This window comes from Engystomops pustulosus, chromosome 2 (assembly GCF_040894005.1).
Source record: "Engystomops pustulosus chromosome 2, aEngPut4.maternal, whole genome shotgun sequence".
NCBI lineage: Eukaryota > Metazoa > Chordata > Amphibia > Anura > Leptodactylidae > Engystomops > Engystomops pustulosus.
Genome location: NC_092412.1, coordinates 223,344,816 through 223,363,993, shown reverse-complemented (window position 1 = coordinate 223,363,993; position 19,178 = coordinate 223,344,816). Strand labels below are relative to the sequence as shown.

The 19,178-nt window shown below is 42.5% G+C and overlaps 1 protein-coding gene across 1 annotated transcript in view; it reads left to right on the top strand.

Moving 5' to 3' along the window:
- BLTP2 (bridge-like lipid transfer protein family member 2) overlaps positions 1–19,178 on the top strand; it is a 43,604-nt gene that overhangs the window by 21,613 nt on the left and 2,813 nt on the right. Inside the window, exons 16-37 of the mRNA XM_072138259.1 lie at positions 329–1,430; positions 2,513–2,704; positions 3,594–3,796; positions 3,876–3,994; positions 4,773–4,993; positions 5,322–5,512; positions 5,594–5,693; positions 6,998–7,179; positions 7,965–8,259; positions 8,355–8,512; positions 9,138–9,344; positions 9,449–9,548; positions 9,648–9,830; positions 10,502–10,623; positions 11,367–11,522; positions 12,718–12,839; positions 13,222–13,402; positions 13,838–13,924; positions 14,017–14,127; positions 15,232–15,367; positions 15,578–15,708; positions 16,055–16,156. Coding sequence (XP_071994360.1) covers positions 329–1,430; positions 2,513–2,704; positions 3,594–3,796; positions 3,876–3,994; positions 4,773–4,993; positions 5,322–5,512; positions 5,594–5,693; positions 6,998–7,179; positions 7,965–8,259; positions 8,355–8,512; positions 9,138–9,344; positions 9,449–9,548; positions 9,648–9,830; positions 10,502–10,623; positions 11,367–11,522; positions 12,718–12,839; positions 13,222–13,402; positions 13,838–13,924; positions 14,017–14,127; positions 15,232–15,367; positions 15,578–15,708; positions 16,055–16,156 — 4,401 coding nt within the window. The remainder of the gene's footprint in view (positions 1–328; positions 1,431–2,512; positions 2,705–3,593; positions 3,797–3,875; positions 3,995–4,772; positions 4,994–5,321; positions 5,513–5,593; positions 5,694–6,997; positions 7,180–7,964; positions 8,260–8,354; positions 8,513–9,137; positions 9,345–9,448; positions 9,549–9,647; positions 9,831–10,501; positions 10,624–11,366; positions 11,523–12,717; positions 12,840–13,221; positions 13,403–13,837; positions 13,925–14,016; positions 14,128–15,231; positions 15,368–15,577; positions 15,709–16,054; positions 16,157–19,178) is intronic.

The following is a 19,178-nucleotide window of genomic DNA, read 5'->3' as shown; positions in this document are numbered from 1 at the left end:
CCTCAGGTGCTGGTATCAATGAAAGCTGTGACAGAGAAGGGAGTATAAATCACAAATTACATTTCTGTGTTGGCACGTTGCGATAAATAAGCGGGTCTATGTTGTAGTTTGGGCACTCGGCCTCTAAAAGGTTTGCCATCACTGCTATAGAATGACAGCAAGCAGAGATCTAGAAAACAGTGAAGAATTGATACATAAAGTGTAGCAATATAACATTTTTTATTGCACAAACATTATCAATTATTTGCTGAAAGTGGTAACCCCTACCAGATGTGTAAATCTGGTGTGTTACTAGGTGCTGATAATTTCTTTGTCTCTGCTGTGACAGGTGCAGTGTGCGGAGGAGTTGGTCTTGCACTGGAGCCCCTGGGATCACATGTATCTGTATCAGCACACATTGTCTACCCTGCAGAGCAAGGATCTGCTCATGACAACCTTGGACAGAAGATCTCAGCTATCGGAGTCAGACAGACATGTGTCAGGAGACTCTTCACCTTCTTCCCCCCAGCAGTCACACAGTCCTGACGCCGAAAGTCCAGGTCTCCATCGGAAGGGGATGCAGGTAACGGTGGAGTTGAGTTGTGTGAAGGTCCACGCAGCTGTGTGCATGGAGAATTACTTCCTGTTCACAGCGCAGAGGATCCGGATCGCTGAGCATGGAGGTTCTCTTCAGCTACGAACTCCCGAAGTGACAGTCAATGCAGATGGTCACAATATCTTCATGTTTAAGGAGGTGGAGGCTCAGAGAATACCTGAACTGGAAGAAATGTTGTTACATCGAAGCCACTTTAATTCTTTGGTCACGGAGAGGAACCGGGCATGGGTCCTGGATATCAACAGTGTTTCCTTTGAGTTTCCTCACCGCTATGACTTCTCCTGTATACTTGATGAGGCCATTGCAGTCCAGAAGTGGCTGAAGGGTCTTCACCGTTCTCCTCGGACACAACCAGAGCCTCTCCCTCCAGACCTCGTACTGAGAGTCAAGCAGTTTTCCTTTGCCTTCTTGGACGATGTTTTTGAAGTAAAACTGAGAGATAACTACGAGCTAATGAAAGATGAGAGTAAGGAGAGCGCCAAGAGGTTAAGGCTTCTCGATGACAAGGTGGCCGCCCTGCGCAAACAACACGGAGAGCTCCTGCCGGCCCGGAAAATTGAAGAGCTTTACACCTCATTGGAGAAGAAGAACATTGAGATTTACATCCAGCGTTCTCGGCGCCTTTACAGCAATACCCCTATGAGGAAGTCTCTCCTAACATGGACCATGTCAGATCTAGAAATAGTGGCCTTAGCAGATGAGTCTTTGCATGGACTGGACAAAGTGTTGGAGAATATGAAAGACATTGACAGCATCAGTCCCTTCCCCTCTGAGGGTCTACCACTTGTTATCCAGTGGTGTCGAATGATGAAGTGCTCCCTGAAAACATTTTATGGTGAGTTTGTTTTTTTTTATTAAGATTTTCCAGAAACAGAGAAACATACAAACCTCCCCACTGCACACCTGCCCCAAAATCTCCATATAAACCAATCACCGAAATGATGAGTTTAATAGAGGGAAAATCTGGTCCACTTGAACAGTTATGAAGGAAGGACAAAGTTTTGGGTGTTTGTATGGGGACATTGGCCCCATTAAGGGGAGTCTTGATCCTACAAAGCTCTAGACAGTGTTTGGTATTCGGAAAACAAGCATGGTGCTCAGCACTCGATGAGCACTCCCATGGATTCTTTATGTTGATTCTAATGTTGAAAATCGGATTAAAGAAATCAACATTTTAAACAAATTTTAAACATTTTAAAGGATCCTTGGGAGTGTTCATCGAGTGCTGAGTAACCATGCTTGTTTTCTGAATTGTGTCTGGCGGATCTGGATTTTCTACTCGAGCGCCATTAGGAACACTGGATATCTACACGAGGGTGTTGGGTGTGTTGGCTAATCGCCTACAGGTGTGTGTTTGCTCTGGACAGTTTTAGGTATTGTTGTTTAACCATACCTTTTTTTTATTAGCAGCAGCAAGACTGTGGAAATTGCATTTATATTCCAGGATTGTAGCTGGACTAAGAGCACTGTGGTGCACTGGTGTGTGAGATATCTTTACTGAACACAGTACAGCTCCTCCCTTCTGTAGAGCTGTAGCAGGCTTCTGGTTAGATATTACAGCAGAGGGGAGGGGGCAGGAGAAAAGTTTGAATGCAGAAAACTAAGAACACAGCAGTGTGAGGACGCTCCTCCTGTGTTCCAAGTCCACAGGTTGTCACATCCCCACCAAAGACCTGATAATAACCTATGCTGTTGATAAGTCAAAAGCAGATTTTTTTTTTTATTATTTGCTATGGACCTTGACTCTCCAGTGAGTAGTATGAGATTTGCATTGTTCCATACGCAATAAGTGATGTACATTCATTGAAAGCTGTAGCAGGTTTTGGAGCGCTAGGAGATATGTCCACTATTTTTGTTTGTTTTCCATGTTTATTTACAGTCATGACAGTAATATTTTCTCATATTCTTCCATGTCAGTGCGCATCCGTGACTATCCCAGATATCTCTTTGAGATCCGGGATTGGCATCTTTCTGGGAGGCTGCTTGGTGCTGAGCAGACCGGACAAGCCAGTGCACGTAGGAAGCAAGTTGTGCATTTGGGGGCGCCATGGGGGGATTCAACTGTGGAAAGGAACATGCCACCACTAAAATTCTTCCACGATTTTCACTGTAAGTATCCAACTTCACTAAGGGAACTTAATATGGTTTATCAGTTGTCTGTAACCTAAATAATTCTAAGGCTAAATTCACATCTTATTTTATGCATATGTTAAGGATATGCACCAGGAAAGCTCCCAGCCTATACGCTGAACGTATCCATAGACTATAGTGGCAGGTGGATGCCTCCATTTTTGCCTCCTTTTGCACAGTATACAGGATTGAAAGACATAACAAACTACATTTTCCATCCTGCCCCCTCCTGTTGAGCAACGTGTAAGTCATAATAACAGTATTGCATCCATCCCTGGCCTCCACTGAAATTTCTTCCTTGATGTCACTGTCCATATAAGGAGACACCGAAAACATCAGCAGCTGCCAATTCTCACTCCTCCTCCCGCTTTGGGGAATGGGACGACGTATCCCCCCTATATGTCCATATGTTGTAATTCGGCAGGAAACTAACCTAGAACGAGAGCATCTGTCCCGTTTTCCCCATCCAAATGAAGCAACGTTCACACAAATTACCGTATATATTCAAGTATAAGCAGACCTGAGCATAAGCCGAGACCCCTTATTTTACCACCAAAAACTGGCAAAACCTATTGACTTGAGTATAAGCTAAGGCTGTAGTATATAGCCATGCACTGGCGGGATCCGTGCATCGGAGGGTGAGTATTAAGTTTTTTTAGTTGACTCGTGTATAAGCCGAGGTGAGGTTTTTCAGCACATTTTTTGCGCTGAAAAACTCGGCTTATACACAAGTATATACGGTACTTCTTTACTTTCTTTCTAGATGACCTAGCATAGATTAGCGCTTGATCTTGGCCAAAAGAAATGATGATACATGAATATGACTTTTTCAATTGTTGTTATCTGTATTTCTGGGTTTATTTTGCAGCTGAGATTCAGCTATACACCATAGTTTGGGGACCATGTTGGGATCCAGCCTGGACCTTTGTAGGACAATATGTCGACCTTCTTACCAAACCTTCAATGGATCCCAGCACTCCATTACCATGGTGGGACAAGAGCCGGCTGCTGCTTCATGGACATTTCAGCATGGACATTGAACAAGCCAATCTCCATCAGTTGGCAACAGAGGTAACGTTTAACAATGTCTACAATGTTTTATGTTGGCTACTTTCTCTGTATTTAACTTACTTACTTTTTTGCTCTTAAGGACCCTTATAATACCACGGAGAACATGCACTGGGAGTGGAATCGGCTTAAGTTTGCCTGGAATCCTGGGCAATTCGTATTTAAGGGGGATTTAGATGTCAATGTACGAACAGCCTCCAAGTGAGTAGGAAAAGCCGAGTTCTCCTTTATGTATCCCTCACGACTGGCCACCATAGACCTTACACTTCTTCATAGGCGCTTTTATCTGACACCAAGGTATCAGTGCAGTGACAGATGCTCCTGACACCTATGCGGGATGTATGTAACATGTGACACACAGTTGTATGGTTTGCAGTATATATTCTTTTATGCATGATGCCTTTGTATTGGAGTACTGCAGTTGCTTACTTTTTAATGCACATTAAAAAATTATGCCAAGACATATATGCCCAAACAAACTTGCATAGATTTAGTAAATGAATACACTCTCCTCTTTGTAATATTTTACATAGCTTGGCTATTTTTGCTGCTCCCATAGACCTGAATGGAGTGTGGATGAGCATGCAAAGCAAAGTCTCCATTTGTGCCAGACTGAGCAAAGTGGATCAGCAGATCCCCACTTTCAAGATAGATGCTGATCCCACCATGATTTATGACAGATACCATGGAAATGTCATAAACTTACCTTTTAGAATTTCCCTTTAAAGGAACCTGTCACCAGGGACATCATTTTCACTAAATTCAGGTTGCAAAAGCCCATCACACCTGTATTGCATTTGCATTACAATATAATTGTGTGTTATAACTTACATTGCACCCTGACAGAATCCTCTGTGTGTAGTCCCAGGGGTTGGGCTTTGGTTTGGATGCATTTCGAAAAAACGCTCTTTAGTGTGAACATAGTTGTAACTTCTTGCACATCAGTAGATTTACATAAAACATATTTTGTAATCTGCAGATATGACGATTGCTGCTTCCTTCATTTGCCTGATCTATGTATGACCTTCGATATGCAGTGGCTGTGCCACGGAAACCCCCACGATCACCACAGTGTCGCCCTCCGCTCCCCTGATGTCATCACAGAGTTCTCCGCCATTCAGCCTCATGACTCTTATCGTGCCTTCCGCTCCGAGAACCTCATTCTCTCCATCAAGATGGATTTGACGCAGTCACATACTGGTAGGAGACATAATGTATCTTATAAGCTTTCTAAATGGCACAGGTCTATATGCTTGGCTTTTTTGGGGCACTCTCATAGAGTGGATCCGCATGCACAACACACCATCCATTTGGCCCGGGCTACAGGAAGGGTTTCGGCAGAGCTGGGCATCTGTCATGTATTCTGACCATATGAAAAACTCCCCTTAGAATTCCCCTTTAATTTTTAAATAATGCAAAATAACTAATTCTGACCCATTATAGAACTTTGGATTTTAGAGGCGCTCATCTGTTCCTGAGTTTTTGGTGCTCGTGCTGGCAAATAATGATATGATTGTTCCCTGCTCAGACATCTGCCAGCCTCGCATCTTGGTCTATAGCAGTACCTTACGCTGGATGCAGAATTTCTGGGCGACGTGGAGCAGTGTGAGCCGCCCGATCTGCCGTGGGAAACTTTTTAATAACTTGAAGCCAGGGAAAAAGAAGCTTGGACAGCACTATAAGCAGCTTTCATACACCGCCTTATTCCCACAACTGCAGGTAAGTAGTCGGCACCGATTTACTTTCAAATTCTAAGTAAAATAATCTGGGTACATAACAACTTCTGTTATATGTTTGCAGATTCACTACTGGGCCTCATTTGCACAACAGCGAGGGATTCAGGTTGAATGCAACCAGGGGGAGATCTTTACCCGGGGAGTGCAGAGGCTTATCCCACAAGGTAAGTAACAGCAGTGACACAAACCTCTCAGCATGGTTATTATGACTCGCATGTAGGATGTTACTTTATGGAATCGGGACCTGGAGGACATTAGACGTGTGGACCTTAAAGGGGTTATCCGGGTTTAAAAAAATTTTTATGTCCGGGCTGGGGAGGGCTATTTAAACACAATAAACATGTACTTACCTCCTCCGGTGCTGCCGATGTCCCACGCCGCGGCCGGTCTTCTCTGTGCGCCGGTTTCATTACAGGGGTGCACAGGGAGCTCCCTGTGCACGGCTTCCGTTTCCCTGTAAACAAACAGGGGCACGGATCAAAGGGACCGCGGCGTGGGACATCGGCGCCGGAGGAGGTAAGTACGGGGTTTATTATGTTTAACTAGCCCTTCCCAGCCCGGCCATAAAAAAATGTTTAAACCCGGATAACCCCATTAATGTTAAAATTCCAGTGTGGGTACCTGTTATAGAGCAGGAGGAGATGAGCAGATTGAGATTTTTAGGAAAAGATCCATGTGTTGGTGTCAATTATATTTCAACTCCTTTTGAGCTTAGTGGTCATAGTAAAGTATCCCATTGAAAGCCAGCTATCTCTTTATAGGGAAGGCTGTCAGTCACGTTTGAGGACTACCCATTGAACGCCTAGGCTAAGAATTATGTTTACACTAAAAACAATCCTCTCAGCTGCTCCTGCTCTATAACATGCTGCCTGTAGATAGGACCATATATGCAATCTGCTCAGCTCCTTCTGCTCTACACCTTGCTGCCTGCAGAAAGGACACTATGTGCAATCTTCTCAGCTCCTCCTGTTCTGTAACATGCTGCCTGCAGATAGGACACAATATACAATCTGCTCAGCTCATCCTTCTCCATACCATACTTCCTTCAGATAGAACACTATGTATGTTTTATATCACGTTACCTCCAGAAAGAGGCCTGGGTATTATTTTCCTCAGCTCCTGCTCTATAACATGCTGCATATGGATATGACACTTTGCAATCTGCTCAGCTCCTCTTGCTCTACAACATGCAGCCTGTCGATTTAAAGATCAGCTGGTTTTTTTTTCACCATAAAGCGGCCCCTGCATTTGCAGAATAAAGAAATGACATTTGGTGGCCTCACTATAATTTCTGTTGCTCAGTGATGGTGTTAAAGCCTTAGATGAGCTTATGCAAATGTTTTTTAGCTAGTCACAGGTCAGGGGACAGCAGTAAGGATAGGTAATGAATTTGAAAAACCTAATTAGCTATTTTGTGGTTTATTTAGTATATTACCAACCATTTTTTCATCTAACCTTTCGCTTACAGCGGGTACAGTAATGCGTCGCTTGATCTCAGAATGGAGTGTGCCACAGATGACCAGCAAGTTAAACCTGGTGACTGTGCATCTGATGGCCTCAGCTTGTGATGAAAATGCCGACCACCAGATTGACAACCTTGTGCAGAAAACCCATCTGCTCAGCTTATCTTCACTGAGTTATGAGCGGCAGGTAAGAAAGAAAAGGGAAGCAACGTTCGTGCTTATCCCTTATGATTTCAGCTAATATATGTGCAGCAAGAATGTGCTGTTGATTATAATTGGTTTATTTGGCTAATCTCCTATCTTAAGCCCAGCGCCGGATGGACCACCCGTGTGCACTTATCACTGTGATATGTGGTCCTTGTTCTGTTGATTGACAGTCTTCTCCTTATGCTCAGTAATGGGGAGAAAGCTGTCAATTGGCAGAAAGGTTTGGAATCTTTCACCTAGACAGAGACCAGACCTGGATATATATACTGGGGGGCATGGGTGGGCTGGCTGGCTATAAACTGGGGACATGGGATGGCTGGCTATATACTGGGGGCATGGGCTGGCTATATACTTGGAGCAGGGGTTGGCTATATACTGGGGACATGAGCTGGCTAGCTATATACTGGGGAGCAGGGGGCTGGCTAGCCATATACTGGAGGGCAGGGGGCTGGCTGGCCAGCTATATACTGGGGGCATGGGCGGGCTGCTAGCTATATTCTGGGATGGCTGGCTTTGTACTGGGGGGGGGGGGACTGGCTAGCTACATACTGGGTGTAGGCTGTGACCAATGCATTTGCCACCATAGGCTTATACTAAATAGGTGTTTCCAGTTATTTTATGGTTTGTGTAATTGGGTACTGTGGCTTAAACTAGGGTAAGATAGTATCATTGTTACATACTGTACAGATGTATTGATTGTTGGATAGAAAAATGTGCTGCCTCCTTTTTTTTTTTCTCTCTAAGATTTGTTTTGTTCCCTTCCAGGAGTTATCAGCCACTGGAGAGGAGAACCCTACCTACACTCATCGCCTGCATCTGGTCGATCTTCGTGCATCATGGACGACATTAAACAGAGATATAGCATTTGGACTGTATGACGGTTACAAGAAAGCAGCTGTTCTGAAGCGCAATCTCTCCACAGAGGCCTTAAAAGGACTAAAAATTGACTCTCAGCTTCAAGCTAAGAAAATAAAACGTGGCTCCATGCGTGGCTTTCCTCCACCCAGAAAAGTTGCACCACCTGTTGTTACTGGACGGACCGAGAGATCTCCATCAGGAGGTATAAAACATTGTCCTTATCACACCTGGTTACTGCCATCTCAGTAATCCGCTCCGCCAATGATGATTTTTTTGTCCCTGTGCTTTTTTTTTCAGGAGCGGACATGCTGCAGAAGCTTATTGAAGAGACTGATAAGTTTGTGGTTTTCACCGAAGAAGAGTCTGGAGTGAGTGAACAGTTGTGTGGCAAAGCCGCCTGTCAGGACAATGATATCTACAACCACAACTGGCTTATCGAGCTGGTAAACTGTCAGGTAGGTAGAGATGGCAGAATAACTTGATCGATTGTGGAGCGAATGGCAAGTGGAAAGATTCTGGGGCTGCTGTCTCTCAAGGAAATAAAAAAATTGCATTTTGGAATCCAATAAGGAGAGACTTATGGCCTAAAAAGTTAGCAAAAAGTTTCTTGTTGAATCTACTCAAATGACAAGGAGTCACTTTCTTTGCCTGGAGGAAAAATAGTTCAATCTCAAGAATTAACAAGTCTTCTTTACTATAAGAAGAATAGCAGAGCTCAGGAGCAGAGCACAGCAGATACTGCAGAGAGCTTAAAAAAAGAGATGCCTTCTTACAGCACAGTAACATTGATGGTTATGTAATTGTGTTCTTGTGCATCTCTTACCTCTGTCCCTTACCTCCTTTTGGTTTAGCTTGATGTCTTCTTTAAATTGTACTATGCTCCTCTGGCATATTGGAAGAGGCCAGTAATAATAGTGGCATTTTATAGCTGGGTGGACCCTATTTTTCCAGTGTGCCGATAGTGGCTCTACCTCATTGGATATTGTCCTGATCCACTAATATTTAAATTGTTTTTATGATCTGATTCTGAAGTTTTTGTATATGATTATGAAGCTCGTACATCTGGCCTTGTCTCAACAGATGGTGCTTCGAGGAGCAGAGACTGAAGGCTGCGTTATTGTGTCTGCAGCAAAAGCCCAACTTCTCCAGTGCCAACACCATCCTTCCTGGTATGGAGACACCCTTAAGCAGAAGACTTCATGGACATGCCAGCTTGACAGCATGCAGTACTTTGCCACCACTGAGAGCAATCCGGGTGACGGGGATGATGGGCAGCGTTGGTTGGAGGTATAAATATACAGAATATGTATTTGGGGTTTCCATGCACAGACTCTAAAGTGTGTAGGAACTGAATGGACGGGTCTACAATCCATCATTGTTTCTAAATTCAGGTTAAGAACATTGAGGAGCATCGTCACAGGAACCTGGACTCGGTGCAGGAGCTCATGGAGAGTGGCCAAGCGGTGGGAGGAATGGTCAGCACCACCACAGGTTAGTATCCGCACTGGCTTTGTAAGAACAGACTGTTTTGGTTCTTGTTTCTTTTGTTTTGTTTTTTTTTACACTCTTCTTGATGCTTGTTTCTTACAGACTGGAGTCAGCCAGCGGAAGCTCAACAAAACCAACAGGTTCAGAGAATTATCTCCCGCTGTAATTGCCACATGTACTACATCAGCTACAGTCATGATATAGACCCGGAGCTAGCGTTACAGATTAAACCTCCACCAACGCCATTACATCCCGAAAAGGAAGACTTGCTGAAAGGACAAGAAGGTTTGTACTACAGGACCTCCAATATAATGAACAGGATAGGTCCCCATAGTCCTGCTGCGGTCATTATGTTATAGAACAGGATAAGTTGAGCAGGTTGTAGAGTGTCCTATCTGCAGGCAGCATGTTATAGAATAGGAGGAAAATGGTCTGCTATTTACACTCTGGAGGCAGTATGTTATAGAGCAGGAGGAGCTGAGCAGATAGGACACTATTTACACTCTGGAGGCAGTATGTTATAGAGCAGGAGAAGCTGAGCAGATGGTATATAGTGTCCTATCTGCAGGTAGCATGTTGTAGAGCAGGAGTACCTGAGTAAATTGTACATAGCACCTTTCTGTAGACAGCATGTTATAGAGCAGAAGGAGCTGAGCAGATTGATAAATAGTTTTTGGGGAATGTTTCAGTATAACTCCTAAATCTCTATTCTTTATGTGCTGAAAAGTGGCAGTCCTATTGGTGATGCCATTCCATAAATCCATGCACATAAAAAGATGACCACCTCATTGACTTCTCAATCAAGAAAGAGAAAAGATTTAAATGAATAAAATATAAGTTATACTAAATGATTTGGGTTTTATTTATTTATTTTTTTTGTTTAGGAAATGTATAAAGAATCATTGAAGGAGATGCACTTGATGACTGATTTTATTACATTTTATTCTACTTTGCAGCTGCTGCTGATACTTTCACTTTAAAACACCAGCACCTGGAGATCTCTACCAACCCTGCACAATACGCCATGATCTTGGATATCGTTAACAATTTACTATTGCACGTGGAGCCAAAACGAAAGGTATGTGGTTATTTTGATGTCTCTTTTACTTCGAGTATGTTTGTATATTTTCCATTAAGTAAATCACATTTTCTGGACCAGATTGATTCTGTACAACATAATGGGGCTCATTTACTATGGGTCCGTGTAGTGCATTTTCGCCGAGTTTCCCAACGATTTGCGGTTTGAGCCGAGTTTCCCCGGGAATTTGGTGCACGGGATCAGATTTTGGCGCGCTGGCTTGCACGCGACAGAAACCGGGGACGTGGCCATTGGACAACCCAACGCATTTGGACAACGCGCAAGATTTAACATTTAGAATTGTGTCGTAAGACATGCACTTGCATACACCGGGAAGTTGACGGATGCAGGAACAAGGGCGCACGATCTTAGTGAATCGCGGCAGACCCGAACCCACGTCAGACAACGCACCACTGGAGCGCAACAGGACCGGGTAAGTAAATCTGCCCCTATGAGTCTAGATGTGCCAATGTTATCACAGTGGTTCATAGCAGATGAGAAAACTGTTGGCTTCCTCTTCTTTCAGTTACATTGGCCTAATTATAGCTGCTTAATTTTGGTTTTTAACACTTTAATAATAATAGTAATAATCTTTATATAATGCCAACAAATTCTACAGCGCTGTACAAATCTCCAAACTAATTTGGAGAAACATAAAATACTGTATTATTAGTATTAATAAGACACTTTTGTTAATGTGCGCTGTAGATTTCTACCAATTTTCTCTCCTGTATTATTAATAGGAACACAGTGAGAAGAAGCAACGAGTGCGCTTCCAGTTGGAGATCTCCAGTAACCCTGAGGAGCAGCGAAGCAGCATCCTGCATCTCCAAGAAGGCGTCCGCCAACACGTGTTGCAAATAAGACAGCTGGAGAAGCAAATGTACTCTGTTATGAAGGTGGGATCATCTGAATGTTATTTAGAGATTATAAGTAGCTACTACACTACACAGTTCGGTCTTGTGTACATTAACTTTTTTTTTTTTTATGTGTGCTATCCATTTTTCTAATGACTAGGACTTATCTCTGTTTTCTTCTCTGTGTTCATACACACGCTTGTGGTTTTCAGGGCCCGGGTATGACTAGATTGCCCTAGCTGCAAATTATAGAGCAGGTCCTATTCCTGCCTGTGTTCAGTCCTCTTTTACTGTCAATCTCATGTGAACAGACCTCACATACCAATGACATACAGGTCACGGGTCCGTTATTTGAAAATTTTCATGTTCACGTAGATTTGGGTCTCATTCACACACGACATTGTGCTTGCCAGGGCTGGACCCAGGGGTAGCACATGGCTGGGTGCAGAAGGCTGGGGGAGCTGAGTGTTTCTTTCCCATTCCCTCTCCATAGAACGCCGAGCGGCTGCTTGGCTCAGACATGGTGCAGTGAAACACAGTGTGGGCAAATTTACTTCCAAGGTCACTCGACTTCACTAAAAGTGCATTGTCCATCTATAATGCTGCTTGCGGCTATTCACTAAGAGCGTGCACCAGAAATCTGGCCCAACAGAATTCACCATCTTTTTTTGTGGTCCTCCTTTAACATAGGGCGTGCTACACAATTTGAAAGCTAAATACAGCACTCGGCCCAATCGATCAGACCATCCGACGGCACGCACCCTATGCATGGCTGCGCCACAAAAGGTTTGTGTGTGACACACTAGCAGCGGAGACACTTCTTAAATACCTGTGCAAGCAGTTTTAGCCATGAAGAATGTGCACAGTCTGACAAAAGTGTAGCACACGACCCTTAGTAAATCTGCCCCAGTGTGGTCACTGCACTGTGACCGGCTACCATAGACCTCTGTGGAACCCATGATCTGACCGCATATTGTGTGGCCGGATCAAAGGCCCCCATATGGTCATGTGCATGGGGCCTTAGAATGGACCAAGCAGGGAAGTTGTTGTTATTAAAATAGATGAAGCTGAGAAGCAGCCATATAGCCAAATCAAATTTTGATTTGATCGAAAGTTGATTTGTTAAAGTTGTCCTGGCTCTGTAAACAATGACGCTGTTATAAACACATCTTGGGACAGCAAATACTCCAGTGAGAACATCTCAGTTCTAAAATGTTATATCCCCTGCACTTTCCAGCTGCTTCACGATGAGAGTAAGAATGAGCCATTACAGGATCAGCACCTAAAACTGCAGGGACAACTCTTCCAGGAGAAGATGGACTTACAACAAAAGAGCGAAGAACTGAACATCCTTATAAGGTAACCTCTCTTACAGTACATGGAATTGCTTGTTGGGGTTTTCACCTTTCCTGAATAAATGATTTTAGAAAGAACCAAATTACAATTGTGGTAGTTTTTTTTAATTAGTCCTCTATAGAGTATCATTCCTCTGTAATTCCTATTAGAAATTAGGGAGGGCCGATTCTGCACAGTATGTAATGGTAATGTCAAGTTGCTTAATTGTTCATAAATTTCCTGGAAGAATAACAGAGGAGCAGCATAATGTAACATCATGAGCAAATGCTGCACGATTTTTATATAAACTTTACCCATGCCAGATTTTACAGGAGGTTTAAGTGACAGCCCTTATAGGCCATTATAGGATAACCAATTGGCCAAAACACATTGCGCTTTATTCCAGATGCTTTAAAGATTTCCAGCTGCAAAGGGCAAATAAGATGGAATTACGGAAGCAGCCGGAAGATGTCAGCGTGGTGCGTCGGACTGAGTTCTACTTTGCTCAGGCGCGATGGAGGCTCACTGAGCAGGATGGACAGCTGGGTATTGCAGAGCTAGAATTGCAGAGGTTCCTCTATAGCAAGGTAAGAACAACTAAAGGGAAGGAAACTGAGATGTCTGCTAAATAGAAAGACCTAAGGGCACACTTACTAAAAACTGTGCAGCCTGTGTAGTGTGCAGAGGGCGCCCTCTGCACTTCTCTGACTTTTTAGTGCACCTTTAACATGGGAAGTGCGACACTCTTCTGTCGGACTAAGCACAGGAGTACCCTGTCAATGACAAAATTTTGTGTTGCATGAAGTATAGTGCATCAAGTAGTTTGCACATAAAAGAACGACAGAAAACTGGTGCATGGACCTTAGTAAATGTACCCCATAATATCCACCTGAACAGGTGTTACAAATCTATTTTCTTGTGCCTTGTTGCAGCATCTGAGTGTTATTAATCCATGTTAAAGTAATCCCTGTAACATGGATTTTACTCCACAGCAGATTATACTGTTCTCTTATATGTCATAGGTCAACAAGTCTGATGACACCGCTGAGCATCTACTAGAACTGGGCTGGTTTACTATGAACAATCTGCTCCCAAATGCAATTTACAAGGTGAGAAAATCACAAAGGACTTAAAAACTTTCAGTTCAATGCTGAATTTTTAATTGCTCGTCTCACCGCCTCAATGTTCTTTTCCTCCGCAGGTGGCGCTGAGACCTCAGAGTCCGGCTCAGTCCGGAAGGCAACTTGCTCTGAGGCTGTACAGCAAAGTCCGACCACCTGTAGGGGGCATCTCCATAAAGGAGCACTTTGAAGTAAGAGCCTTTGCTCTTAGGATTCACTTCATAATAATAATAATTCTTTATACATGTATAATAATTAATCATATTATATTTCATAGCATTTACAGACCATGAGACATAAACAAGGATGGGTTCACACCAGGTTTTTTTTCCTGGGACATATCCCACTGTATGCATGTATTATGGGACATGTCGTCCTGTTCCCTACCCCACTGAAAGCAGGAGACGTAGTGACATCAGGAGTAGTAAACATAAGCAGCCAGTGATTGGCTGATGTTGAAGATCAGGGCGTTTCTCTAGTGCCGTCACTGTCTGTCTTTATTTGGACAGTGACATCACTGGGGTCGTGCTCAGCGGAGGCTGGAGAGAGATGCAATACTTTGCATCCATCCCCTATATCAGTGATGGCGAACCTATGGCACGGGTGCCAGAGGTGGCACTCAGAGCCCTCTCTGTGGGCACCCAGGTCCTCAGCATAGAGTTTATAATACAGGACCCGTGGCTTCCTCCAGTAATCCCAGGCCACACAGGACATTGTGCACTCAGTACTATTTTAAAGCAACGCATCCTTAGCTGCCTGGGACTGCAGGAGAAGTGAGAAGATGTGGACAGGGCTGGATTATAATTTGAGCTTTTGCCATGGGCCCTGCATTCATCCTGTACAGGGGACCATGGATGGACACTACAAAAATCTAAATTTCTCCTCTTTCTACTATATTGATGTCCTCAGGTCGCCAATAGATTGAAAGCTTTGACTAAGCAGTAAGCAATAAGTTATTGCTTAAATTGCCATGTTGGCACTTTGAAATAAATAAGTGGGTTTTTGTTGTAGTTTGGGCACTCGCTCTCTAAAAGGCTCGCCATCACTGCCCTATATGCTCAAATGGCCTCTGCTGAGAATATACATCACAAAGCAATGACAAGGCGTGAGAGTCCTGCTAGCAAGGGCTCATAATGAAATAACAACCAAATCACATTATTCTGTCCATTACCAAAGCATGAAGGAGAGGGTCACCAGGAAATAGTGGATTCTGTTCTGTCCAGCTATGTATTACATGAATGTAAATGTGTATATTTCTTAAGTTGGATAACGATATACCTTTTTTCTATTTGCAGGTGAATGTGGTTCCTCTAACCATCCAGCTCACACATCAGTTCTTCCATAGGATGATGGGATTCTTCTTCCCAGGACGCAGTGTAGAGGAAGAGGAGGTTGGAGATGAGGAGGATAAATCAAAACTTGTTACAACAGGTGAGAAAGAGGACATCCTATGTATACAAGCTATATATGGGGCCTATGTATAAAATCTCTACATCTTGTATCTTCTGAAGGATTATATGACAGCAATGTCACGTATGTAAGCACAACTTTCATAGCTCTGTCATATCATGGACGCTATGAAGCACATACTTCTTAGTTTTAAGATTTATATAACTTCTGCTGTTTGGACCCTTGTTCCAGGTATACCAGTGGGGAAACCGAGGCAGCTCATTGTGGCAGAGGATGCTGTGTCTCTAGGCCCGGGGAAGGGTAGCGGACAGGGTCTCAATCGGACTACGGGAGTCAGGCGTTCATTTCGGAAAGCACCTGAGGTAAGTTTTAGGGGTATCTTAACTGAATGGGGGTTCATATATAGGAGTATTCCAGTCCAATCTATTGACTACATTGGTTAGATGATGAGTTAGCCAGATAGTTTACGGTCTGAGCACTGCGTTCTCCGGTTTCTGCCAGAGCCATCGACTAAGTATACTAATTCTCCAATGTGTGACATTATATGTGACATATGTGACATTGAATTCCAATGCTAACAACCTTCATTCATACATCAACTATGGCCTATACAGTGAATAGGTAATGAGTCTTATAGACTTAAAGATCCATGTAGTAGTAAACATATGCTAGAGCTTCAGATTTCTTTATGTATTTCTCCTGTGACAGCATCCGGTGGATGATCTGGACAAGATGAAAGAGCGAGCTGCCATGAACAATTCATTCATCTACATTAAAATTCCACAGGTGCCTCTCTGTGTCAGCTACAAGGTATGGAGGTCGTATCTAAAAACAATAAAAATTCTGAATTGTTATAATACAACTTTATTGATCCCAGAGGGAAATTACTTTGTGCATAGTTTTCAGGTTAGGTGAAGTAAAGATGTCTGATACCGGTGCTAATTCATCAGGCTTTCTCTGGAATAAGCTCATGTCATATGTAAAATGGGACGTTGTCACCAAAATAGCCTTAAAGGGTTTTCCATGGGCCCAGGGTAATGAAAAAGAAAATATACTTACCCAGCTTCAGGTTCCTGTGTCATTCTGTTACTTTTGGTTGTGTGCAAAACTAAAATAATCGGGGGCAGCACTGGATCCAATCTTTGGATGAAGCAGGTTCTGTGACTTCTGCAATCACAGGAGAGACACAGGAACCACAAGTTTGTTTTTCTTCCGGGATCCCTAGGGGTTTTCCATATTTCCTTTAAATGTGTTATTATCCTGGTAAATATATCTAGCTTAGTATTCACTGCCTCAAATGTTTCCACCTACGTATTATGGTCCTCTACATTGCATTACTTATGAGATAATCCATACACGGAGGTTTTACAGTCCTACTTCTCAGTCCTCTATGAGAGTGGCCTGGAATTATTAAAGGAAACCTACCACTTCTGATGGTAGGTAGGAGATGTAAACACCGGGCACCAGCTCAGGGTGAGCTGGTGCCGGAGCTTACCTTAGCGAGTGTTTTAAACCGCTATATCGCAGTTTAACCCCTAGGGGACACAGCCTATTTTGGCCTTAAGGACGCGGCCCCATTCTTCAAATCTGACCTGTGTCACTATAAGTGGTTATAGCTTTGGAACGCTATGAGATATCCAGGGGATTTTTAGATTGTTTTCTCGTGACACATTGTACTTCAAATTAGTTTAAAAATTTGGATGAAATCTTTTGTGTTTAGTTATGAAAAAAAACAAAATTTGGAAAAAAATTGGAAAAATTCTTTATTTTCAACGTTCTAAATTCTCTACTTTTGATGCAGATAGTCATAGCTCCCAAATAAATTCATAACTTACATTTCCCAAATGTCTGCTTTATGTTGGATGGTTTTTTAAGATTCCACATATTTTACTAGAATGTTATAAGGCTCAGAATTTAGGTATCATTTTTCACATTTTTTGTAAAATCACCAAAACCCGCATTTAGATGGACCTGCTCAACTTCTAATTGACACTGAGAGGCCTAAATAATAGTGGGACTCGTAAAATACCCCATTGTGGAAACTACACACCTCAACGTATGAAAAACCACTTTTAAGAAGTTTGTTAACGCTTTACGTGTTTTATAGGGGTTAAAACAAAATGGAGGTGCAGTCTGCAAATTGTAATATTTTTTTACAATAGACTCATTTTGGGTGGAAAATTAAACATTTACAATGGATTAAATGAATAAAGGCTCCACAAAGTTTGTTACCCAATTTCTCCCGAGTACACGGATACTCTATATGTGGTGGTAACCTGCTGTATGGGCGCACGGCCGGGCATAGGAGGGAAGGAGGCGCCATCCAGAGCAGATTTTCTATGTCACATTGTACAGGCTATAATTTTTTTCTTTTTTTTAATGTGGACCTATAGGGGCTTATTTCTTTTGCCACATGAGATGCACTTTTCTGGTACGTAATTTGGGGGAATCTATAGGCTAATTGGTGAGATTTTATTAACTCTTTGTTGGTGGAGGAAATGAAAATCATCACTTTTCAGGAATTTTTATGGGTTTTTTTTTTTTTTGCCCGTTTACCATACCATAAAAATAGTATATTATTTTTATTCTATGGGTCGCCACGATTACAAAAAGACCTCATTTATATAGAATTTTTATTTTTTTCCCATTTTTACTGCATAAAAAGTAATTTGGCAAAAATGTTGTTAATTTTAGCATCACCGTCTTTCATATGCATAACTTTTTTATTTTTTGCCTCACAAATCTGTTTAAGGGCTTATTTTTTGCGAGAAGGATTGTTCTTTTTAGTGGTCTTATTTTAGAGTGCATAACATTTTTTAAATCCCTTTTTAGAGCATTTTTATAGGGTATTAATTGAAAATGATCTTTTTTCTGGAGCTTTTTTTTTGTTTTGTTTTTTACGGGGTTCACTTTGCGGATCTAATAACGATTCTGTTTTATTGTGCAGATTGTTACGGACGCAGGGATACCAAATATCTGGGGGTTTTGTGTATTTTATTCAATTGTACTGAATAAAAACCAATTTGGAGAAAATCTTGTTCATTTTAGCATCATCATCTTTTCATATGCATAACTTTTTTATTTTTCGGCTGACAAATCTGGTTAGGGGCTTATTTTTTGCGAGAAGAGTTGTTCTTTTTAGTGGGCTTATTTTGGAGTGCATAACATTTTTTAAATTACTTTTTAGAGCATTTTTTGATAGGGTATAATTAAAAATTATCTTTTTTCGGAACGTTTTTGCGTTTTTTTTTCTACGGCGTGTACCGTGCGGGTCCAGTAACAATTCTGTTTTATTATGCAGATTGTTACGGACGCGGCAATACCAAATATGCAGGGTTTTTTTGTGTTTTTATGTTTTTTATACTTTATTAAGTTTTTTTATGGGAAAGTGACATTTTAGGGGCTTATATTTTTATGTATTTATTTTTTATTTATTCTAATGTGTTAACTTTAGTGTTTTTGACTTTTTTTTAATTATACATACTTGAACTTGAACCAGTGATGCTCTGATCACTGGTTTAAGTTCAATACACTGCTCTACAATACTATTTTATTGTAGAGCAGTGTAAACTGTCTGAGCAAGCTTGCGCATGCTCAGACAGTTTACAGCCAGACCCGGAAGGGGTCTGACTGCCATGGAGACCGGGCAGCTCCGGGGCACATGCCAGTCCTCGGAGCTGCCCAGAAGTGGATCGGATCCCCCGGTAAGCGGCACGGGGGATCCGATCCACAACGCAAACACCCTTACACGCCGCGGTCATGTTTGACCGCGGCGTGTAAGGGGTTAACACCCGCGATCGGAGCCGGCTCCGATCGTGGGTGTTAGCGCAGG